The 10,333-nt window shown below is 41.3% G+C and overlaps 1 protein-coding gene across 1 annotated transcript; it reads right to left on the bottom strand.

The window, feature by feature from the left end:
• Positions 1-1,512: 1,512 nt before the first annotated feature.
• Positions 1,513-9,588, bottom strand: LOC106991728 (ribosomal protein eL22-like). Its single transcript, XM_042234986.1, has 3 exons — positions 9,559-9,588; positions 3,062-3,374; positions 1,513-1,631 (listed from the first exon to the last, which is right to left on the bottom strand). Exons 1-3 carry the CDS (start codon positions 9,586-9,588, stop codon positions 1,513-1,515), a joined length of 462 nt encoding a protein of 153 aa, XP_042090920.1.
• Between the last annotated feature and the right edge of the window lie 745 nt (positions 9,589-10,333).

Raw genomic sequence — 10,333 nt, 5'->3', positions numbered from 1 at the left:
AACCAACTATTGATAATTATAACAACCTGGGTGGATCTCACGAGTATTATTTTTAATGAAAAAGATCTTAAAAGGTTATATACTGTATGATTGTATTTGTATAACCTTTGCTAAACAATAAAACAGACCTAGTGGTTGGCAGGGAACAGGGATATAGTAGGGATGGGGGTACTTGTGTGGTGTGAACATAAACGGGTAGCTTGAAGGAGTTCTTTGGCAGTGGTAGAACAGATTTGTATCTTTTTTTAAAAATCTAAATGTTTTATTATATAGTTATACCTAAAATTGTGCTTTTTTTGCTATATACTTTTAACTTGAGGACATCTATAAAATCAGTACATTACAGAAATCCTGAAAGAAATTCCACTAGCTACAAGCTATTTAAATATTGCTTATACAAAGTATTTAAAGGGGAGGGGGACAAATGGTTATTTACAAAACAGAAGTCGGATGTAGAAAACTTTACATTACCAGGGGAGACAGGGGAGAGGGATACATTGGGAGATTGATACTGGCGTATACACACTTGGATATGACTGAGCGACTTCACTTTTACTTTGTGCTTTCATGCATTGGAGAAGCAAATGGCACCCCACTCCTGTATTCTTGCCTGAAGAATCCCAGGGAAGGGGGAGCCTGGTGGGCTGCCATCTATGGGGTCGCACAGAGTCAGACACGACTGAAGTGACTTAGCATCATCAGTATACATAAAACTGGAGAAGGCAATGGCATCCCACTCCAGTACTCTTGCCTGGAAAATCCCATGGACGGAGGAGCCTGCTGGGCTGCAGTCCATGGGGTTGCTAAGAGTCGGACATGACTGAGCGACTTCACTTTCACTTTTCACTTTCATGCATTGGAGAAGGAAATGGCAACCCACTCCAGTGTTCTTGCCTGGAGAATCCCAGGGACGGGAGTTGGGGGAGGGGGGCTGGTGGGCTGCCGTCTGTGGGGTCGCACAGCGTCTGACACGACTGAAGTGACTTAGCAGCAGCAGCAGCAGCAGTAGCAGCAGCTTACATAAAACAGATAGAGTAGGAAATGGCATCCCACTCCAGTATTCTTGCCTGGAGAATCCCATGGATAGAGGAGCCTGGTGGGCTACAATCCATGGGTTTGCAAAGAGTCGGACACAGCTGAAGTGACTTAGCATACATAAAACATAAACTAAAAAACTGCTGTATAGCATGGGGAACTCTACTCAGTACTCTGTAATGGTCTATATGACTAAAGAACAAGTGGATATATGTATAACTCATTCACTTTGCTGTACACCTGAAACTAACACCACATTGTAAATCAACTATTCTCCAAAAAAAATATTAAAAAGTACTAAAGGAAAGCCAGCACCATATAAACAGCATACACTTAAATAAAAGGGATGGATGTTTAACATACAGAGTAATGTTTTTTATTCACTGATAAGCTAAAGGTCCATTTCCAGAAGTTTCTTGCTTTGATATGCTCAATTTGTTTTATTAGCAAGTAAAGCCCTATAAAGGATGGCATCATCTAGTACTCAGACTCAGATTCATCTTCATCTTGACTAATCTGGAAGTAATGAAGCTCATAAGTCTCCTTGTCAGATGCAACCATAGGAAGCCAATCATGAAGATTGGTCTTTTTAAGGTGTTTCTTTGTTCAGTTCAGTTCAGTTCAGTTCAGTTCAATTCAGTTCAGTCGCTCAGGCGTGTCTGACTCTTTGCAACCCCATGAATTGCAGCACGCCAGGTCTCCCTGTCCATCACCAACTCCCGGAGTTGACTCAGACTCATGTCCATCGAGTCAGTGATGCCATCCAGCCAATCATCCTCGGTTGTCCCCTTCTCCTCCTGCCCCCAATCCCTCCCAGCATCAGAGCCTTTTCCAATGAGTCGACTCTTTGCATGAGGTGGCCAAATACTAGAGTTTCAGCCTTAGCATCATTCCTTCCAAAGAAATCCCAGGGCTGATCTTCAGAATGGACCGGTTGGATCTCCTTGCAGTCCAAGGGACTCTCAAGAGTCTTCTCCAACACCACAGTTCAAAAGCATCAATTCCTCAGCGCTCAGCCTTCTTCACAGTCCAACTCTCACATCCATACATGACCACTGGAAATACCATAGCCTTGACTAGATGGACCTTTGTTGGCAAAGTAATGTCTCTGCTTTTCAATATGCTATCTAGGTTGGTCATAACTTTTCTTCCAAGGAGTAAGCATCTTTTAATTTCGTGGCTTCAGTCACCATCTGCAGTGATTTTGGAGCCCCTCAAAATAAAGTCTGATACTGTTTCCACTGTTTCCCCATCTATTTCCCATGAAGTGATGGGACCGGATGCCATGATCTTTGTTTTTTGAATGTTGAGCTTTAAGCCAACTTTTTCATTCTCCACTTTCACTTTCATCAAGAGGCTTTTTAGTTCCTCTTCACTTTCTGCCATAACGGTGGTGTCATCTGCATATCTGAGGTTATTGATATTTCTCCCGGCAATCTTGATTCCAGCTTGTATTTCGTCCAGTCCAGCGTTTCTCATGATGCTCTCTGCATAGAAGTTAAATAAGCAGGGTGAAAATATACAGCCTTGATGTAGTCCTTTTCCTGTTTGGAACCAGTCTGTTGTTCCATGTCCAGTTCTAACTGTTGCTTCCTGATCTGCATCCAGATTTCTCAAGAGGCAGGTCAGGTGGTCTGGTATTCCCATCTCTTTTAGAATTTTCCAGTTTGTTGTGATCAACACAGTCAAAGGCTTTAGCATAGTCAATAAAGCAGAAATAGATGGTTCTCTGGAACTCTCTTGCTTTTCCATGATCCAGCGGATGTTGGTAATTTGATCTCCAGTTCCTCTGCCTTTTCTAAAACCAGCTTGAACATCTGGAAGTTCACAGTTCACGTATTGCTGAAGCCTGGCTTGGAGAGTTTTGAGCATTACTTTACTAGCTTGTGAGATGAGTGCAATTGTGCGGTAGTTTGAGGATTCCTTGGCATTGCCTTTCTTTGGGATTGGAATGAAAACTGACCTTTTCCAGTCCTGTGGCCACTGCTGAGTTTTCCAAATTTGCTGGCATATTGAGTATTGGCATATTTCTTGGTAAGGTACTTTAAATACCTTTTGGAGAACTGTTTCTCAGAAATGACTATGATTTTATTCTTGACAAGTTCAATGTGAACGACATTCCCAAGGTTTCCAGTCCTTCCATTCACTTTAACCTTCTCCCACAGAAACTGTTCAAAATTTCCAGAATCAAAAATTCCATCTTCTACTGGACGAGTAAGATTCAAATTAAACTTCCAGGTTGACTTCTTAGGCTTCTTGTCTTTCTTCGGTGGGATCTTGAAGGCTTGCCACACGATCAGAGAGCAGATTTGTGTCTTGATTGTGGTGGTTTTAGAAATCTATATGTTTGGGATAAAATTTTATAGAACTACAAAACACATACATACATATAAACACGTGAATGTAAAATATTATAAAAACAGAATAAATTCTGTAGCCTCTAGTCAGTAGTCCAGTGAACATTTTTACCAATGTCAGTTTCCTGGTTTTGATATTATACTACAGTTGAATAAGATGTCACTGTTGGGGGAAACTAGGTTAAGGGTACAAGGGACTCTATGTACTCATTTTACATCTTCCTGAGAGCTTATGATTATTTAAAAAAAAAACCAAACATCAAAACCAGGCTGTTTTTGTTTTAATGATGAATATCAAAGGTCTCCTTGCCTCTACAGTATAAATACTTACTGTGCTGGTCATTTATAATGCATCTTGTACTATTTTTGGAGGATTACATTTGGTAATTATATGAGAAAAAGACACTGTCTTCCAATGCCAGATAGAGATGTAAAAATGGTGTTAAACTGAAATACAGACTAATTATCACACTGAAGCAACTCTCTTCTCTGGGTGCTATAATAGAAAACTGGATCTTGCATCAGTACCATGTTTGATCAGTGGACAAGAGTAGGTACATGTATTCTTTTGTTCTAAGGAAGGAAGGAAGTGAAGAACTAAAGAGCTTCTTGATCAAAGTGAAAGAGGAGAGTGAAAAAGTTGACTTAAAACTCCACATTCAGAAAACTAAAATCATAGCATCTGGTCCCATCACTTCATGGCAAATAGACAGGGAAACAGTGGAAACAGTGTCAGACTTTATTTCTCTGGGCTCCAAAATCACTGCAGATGGTGACTGCAGCCATGAAATTAAAAGATCCTTACTCCTTGGAAGGAAAGTTATGACCAACCTAGATAGCATATTCAAAAGCAGAGACATTACTTTGTCAACAAAGGTCTGTCTAGTCAAGGCTATGGTTTTCCAGTGGTCATATATGGATGTGAGAGTTGGACTATAAAGAAAGCTGAGCGCCGAAGAATTGATGCTTTTGAACTGTGGTGTTGGAGAAGACTCTTGAGAATCCCTTGGACTGCAAGGAGATCCAATCAGTCCATCCTAAAGGAGATCAGTCTTGGGTGTTCATTGGAAGGACTGATGTTGAAGCTGAAACTCCAATACTTTGGCTACCTGATGTGAAGAGCTGACTCATTTGAAAAGACCCTGATGCTGGGAAAGATTGAGGTCAGGAGGAGAAGGGGACAACGGAGGATGAGATGGTTGGATGGCATCACTGACTCGATGGACATGGGTTTGGGTGGACTCCGGGTGTTGATGATGGACAGGGAGGCCTGGTGTGCTGCGGTTCATGGGGTCACAAAGAGTTGGGCACGACTGAGCAACTGAACTAGACTGAAGGAGGGATCATGGTACATGGAATGTTACTTCCTATGTGCAAAACATCGATGGTCTGTGAATAAAACACCGAACAAGAGCCTCACTGCCAATCCACAATTGGGCCAAGAAATGTGCAATACGTAAATGTGCCACTTTACAACAGTAAAATTAAAGCTAGTCCAGAGAAACAAGTAGGTCCTTAATTTCCATTATTAAATTAGTTTATTTTAGGGGGGAAAAAGTGGATTATTTTGATGGAGAAAGATAAAGTAATAAGGTGAGCTTTGGCACATTCTGTTAGGCATGAACAAATAGAAGACAAATAACAAAATGAAATAAGATTCAATGCTTCCCTTTCCTGTTTGTATAGTAACCACCTTAACACACTGGAACCCCTGTCAGACAAGATATTGTATTCAATCAACAGTGGTTTCCTAATTATTTTGGCTCAGAGTATGTCTCAAGGGTTTTCAAATTGTTAAAAATCCAATAATCGCTTCCAAAGGCTGCACATCTGAACACCCCCACACTACTTCTTTTTGCCTGAGTTCCATCAACTAAGACAGGTTTTGGTTTATGTATGATGAACTATGTTTAGTTTCTTTTCTACAAGCAAATAAATAATTTTGCGGCTCATTAGGCTGATCATTTTTTTGATTTGTTCGACCTTTGCTGTGCTTTTTTATCAGCTGGTTTTCTCAGACCTCATTTTCCCCTGTAAGGCTCCAGTAATCAAATGAATTCCTGGACTTGTCAATCTGATGCCATGACCTGTTAAAATGGGATTCATCAGGAGAATTTCATTATGGTTTTGTTAGAACAGTTGTCAGAAATCTTTCATTCCTGCTCTCTGTCCCATTGAGTGATAGGTGACAGATACAAACATGAAAGAAGCGAAACATTTATTAAGAGTTTTAAGTTGAGATGCCAGCTGAGTCAAAAGCTTCCTACATATAGTATAAATACTCTGCAGAAAAGATTTTCCCAGAGCCTTTTGTGGACAATTAAACTTGGAATCTCCTCTTGTTGAAGGATTTACCTAGGTGGGAGAGTACTCTCAGTTTAAATATCGAATGGAATGTGCTTTTGGTTTGTAGCAAGTCCCCAAGGAGGATTTAAATTGCATTTGCATTTGCAAAGAGGATTTTAGTCTGATTGCTGTTTGCCTTAAGAATAATCATTCACTGAAGCAATTAACCTGCAAAATAGAATTATGGGACTAAACCAGAGAAAAGGGGAATCTTTATTGAACCAGATGCAGATAGTTTTCATTATGTTCTTTCCAAGGCTGTAAATAGTGACCTGGGTGGCTGTAACATTCCTCTCAGCTAGACTAAACTTTGGAAAGTTTCTTCTTGACAATAGACCCTGACCTCTCTTTTCTTTGGAGAAGGAAATGGCAACCCACTCCAGTATTCTTGCCTGGAGAATCCCATGGAGGGAGGAGCTTGGTGGGCTACAGTCCATGGGTGGCAAAGAGTCGGAGACAACTGAGCGACTTCACTTTCACTTTCTCTTTTCTTAGAGCGTTTACTTTAGAAAACTTGCTATTGTAAATTCTTTCTTTGCCTTTTGAGATGTAAATCTTCTACAACTCTAGAATGTTTTTCTCAACAACGTGGGAGCCGGTATTTGAAATATGATCCACAAGAAAAATAGAGTCCCTGTGTCCCATTCTTTTTGAGAGGGTAGAAGTCTAATTTCAATAAACATCAATTAGCAAACACAAATGCATAATCACATTGACCAATCTCTACACTGATGTCCTCCAGAACTTTCCTGTTAGCTCACTGCCACACTTAAAAGTCTTCCTGCATTGTATTCACTGAGCTGTGTTCATTCTCTCCCTATTGCAATAGTCTCTCTCCCCCATTACAACAGTCTTGAATTAAAGTCTTCCTCAACTGCTTGGCCTTCCCAAGTGCTGCTAGTTAGTGGTAAGGAAACTTCCTGCCAATGCAGAAGAAACAAGAGATGCAGGTTCCATCCCTGGGTCAGGAAGACCCCCTGGAGGAGGGCATGGCAACCCACTCCACTATTCTTGCCTAGAGAATCCTGCAGACAGAGGAGCACAGTAGGCTATACTCAGTTCATAGGGTCTCACAGAGTCAGACATGAGTGAAGTGACTTAGCATGGACTTGACTGTATAATTGCTCTGGTGCAATTCTTCTTTTACAATAGATCCCAGATAATTTTTTTTTTTTTTTTTTTACTTTATTTGCAACCTCTACAAATCTGTTTTGGTATATTTTAAGAATGAAAAGTTTGTGCATTCAGTTTTGACTCTGTCATTAGATTACTTAAAAAAGCTATAAATGAATATCACTTAGGAGTTAAGCCCATCTTTCTATCTATCTACGTATGTATACATATACATATATATATATATATATATATGTCAAAGGCATATATATGCCTGTCAAAGGCAACTGTAGGCATTGTATAATATACTCCTCTCCTTCTGGCATGTTTCTCTCTGGTCACCAAAAACCAGTGAACTCCTGTCGGGATGAAGAGGTCCTCCTTTCAGAACTAGAACAACAAAACCAGTTGTTCCAGCTGGTTTTTCTGTCTTTGGTTTGGTGCCCCCCTCTTACTTCTGATATTTGGTTGTATGTCTCATTATGGATTTGGGTTTAGCCAAAGAATGTTGTGTTTTTGCAGAGAGCATCTGCCAGTAATAAGTGGAATCAGAAGCTATTGGCTCTTCAGAGACACAGCTTAATGCCCACAAAACTAAGATAGTGATTTGGCTTGTTCTCTAGAGTCAGTAAATGTTAAGTTTTTTCTTGGGGAACAGCAGTGGCTGCTTATCTTGGGGACCCATCATCTCGGCTGATAATAACTAACTAGTTACATCTCTTTGGTGAGGATGATATTTTGGGTCAGTGAGCCAGGTTCAACAATCCTTTAATAAATTATATTATTCTAGTAAATCACTTCCTCATTAAATGGGGCAGGGGTATATATAGCCCTCAGTCATAAGGGTCAGGAGACACAAAGTCTCAGGTAAAGGGCCATGGCTTTAAGCCACCTCAAGAGGTGCTCGATCAAATGTGTTCTCAACAATCACCTTGGTTATAAGGTACAGTACCCTGGAGTTAGATTGGACTGGCTGGAGTCTTCTCAAATCCTGTTTCCTCTGCTCTTTTGTCTCTGCCAGTTACTGCCTGTGGCTATTTTTTTTCTTTACTCTTTACCAGGCATCTGAAGGCTTCTGGTCTGATACCTAAACAATAACTGTGGTTTTCCTCCTCACGTCCACCCTTGCATCTTAAATTAAGTTTGATATTTGCTGAAAATTTTGCAGAAATGACCTTTTATTTTTACCATGCCTTTTATTTTGGTTTCACCATCACTTGCCTTAAAAATCCTGGAATTCAGCCATCTTCAAAAACAAAAATTTTAATTAAATTGTGAAGATTTTAAAGATGAAGCCCAGAATGAAATCAGAAAAAGTTTTTGATATTGCACAATGATATTAATATGTCAAATGATGCTTTGGTTGGTTAATCAGGAAATGAATGGAAAAGTAGGTATAACATGATGTCTCAGACTTTACCAGGCTGTGGTCGCAAAATGTGCTTACATATTTACTCTTAAATACCACATTATGGTAGTTAGAACTCTTACCAATGAGTTGACTCATATTCAGCTCAGTTCAGTCACTCAGTCGTGTCCGACTCTTTGCGAGCCCATGAATTGCAGCACCCCAGGCCTCCCTGTCCATCACCAACTCCCGGAGTTCACCCAAACTCATGTCCATCGAGTCGGTGATGCCATCCAGCCCTCTCATCCTCTGTCATCCCTTTCTTCTCCTGCCCCCAATCCCTCCCAGCATCAGAGTCTTTTCCAATGAGTCAACTCTTCGCATGAGGTGGCCAAAGTACTAGAGTTTCACCTTTAGCATCATTCCCTCCAAAGAAATCCCAGGGCTGATTTCCTTCAGAATGGACTGGTTGGATCTCCTTGCAGTCCAAGGGACTCTCAAGAGTCTTCTCCAACACCACAGTTCAAAAGCATCAATTCTTCGGCGCTCAGCTTTCTTCACAGATCAACTCTCACATCCATATATGATCACTGGAAAAACCATAGCCCTGACTAGATGGACCTTTGTTGGCAAAGTAATGTCTCTGCTTTTGAATGTGACCCTCAGAGGCCTACAATCCAGTTTGCTGTTTGGGAAGGGCTCCCAATTGACAGTGCCTGTTATTGGAATGCCAACATCTATGTCCAAGGTGACATCTCTAAAGGCATCCTGTCCTTGGCAGGCCAGAGAATCTCTGGATTCTCTGCTGAGGTGGAAAGTCTAATTCTTTTCTGCTGTCACACTTTGTTATCAGGGCTAGCAGTTCTCTCTTGAACAGTTCCCAATGTGAGGCCCTGTTTCCAGAAACTTCCCCTGTTCCTGGTCTTTATTCTTTCCTCTTCCCCAACTGCCCTTTCGTTCCACACCACTGCCCTCCCCCAACCCACCCCCCACTGCCAACTTAACACTCCTGGTAAAGCAAATGCATCATTCTGCCCCAGCTGTAAAATAAAGCTCTTGGAGAAACACAATCAAAGACAATTTGTACCAGAAGGGATATGGAGAATGGGAGAACTGATAGCTTCAATAGCTTCTGGGTTCCACCTAGAGGCAAAAATGCCCTGATTAGCAAACAAAAAAGAGACTCAGTAAAATGTAAGCCTTCACTCAGTGTGAAGGCCTTTTCTTTCCTTCATTTCTTTCTTTCCTTGGTTGCCCTGTTTCCCTAAAGTTGACCTCTGTCAGGAGATAGGCTGGAAGCCACTGTCTAAATGGAAGCATCAGCTCTAAATGAGGCAACTGTCAGGGAAATGGACTGACCTGGTCTCTGGTCTCTGCAGTTAGGGGCATAGTGTACCTGAAATGTCAGGCTGTTAGTGGACATCATGAACAGCGCTTCTTCAGCTACCTCTGCCCCTGCAGAGAGAAGAGTCAGTCAACTGGTGGTGGTTTAGTCCCTAAGTCACATCTGACTTTTGCGACCCCCATGGCCTGTAGCCCATCAAGCTCCTCTATCTATGGGATTTCCCAGGGGAAAAGGCAAAAATAAGAAATTAAGGGGAATAAAACCAATAAGGACAGAAGACTTTGAATTATCAGTTTGAATAAGGGCCTCTCAAACCACAATGAAGCTTTTTTTTTTTTTTCCTGTGGAAGTGAAAGTGGCTCAGTCATGTCCAACTATTAGGGATCCCATGGACTATAGCCTGCCAGGTTCCTCTGTCCATGGAGTTCTCCAGGCAAGAATTCTAGAGTGGGTAACCATTCCCTTCTCCAGGGAATCTTCCAAACCCAGGGATCAAAGCCATGTCTCATGCATTACAGGTGGATTCTTCACCTTCTGAGCCACCAGGGAAGCCCAAGAATACTGGAGTTTATAGCCTGTCCCTTCTCCAGGGGATCTTCCTAACTCAGGAATCGAACTGGGATCTCCTGCATTGCAGGCAATTCTTTACCAGCTGAGCTACAAGGGAAAGGGGATCTTAATTGATTTGAATTAGGGTATTTTCATTTGTTTGTTTGTTTTGTTTTGTTTTTCTTCTCTCCTGCTGATGAAGGGTGATTGCCTTGGAAGCTGCTGGTGAATCCTATTCTC

The sequence above is a fragment of the Ovis aries genome, chromosome 18, assembly GCF_016772045.2.
Source record: "Ovis aries strain OAR_USU_Benz2616 breed Rambouillet chromosome 18, ARS-UI_Ramb_v3.0, whole genome shotgun sequence".
NCBI lineage: Eukaryota > Metazoa > Chordata > Mammalia > Artiodactyla > Bovidae > Ovis > Ovis aries.
This window is presented reverse-complemented; position numbering and strand designations above follow the sequence as displayed.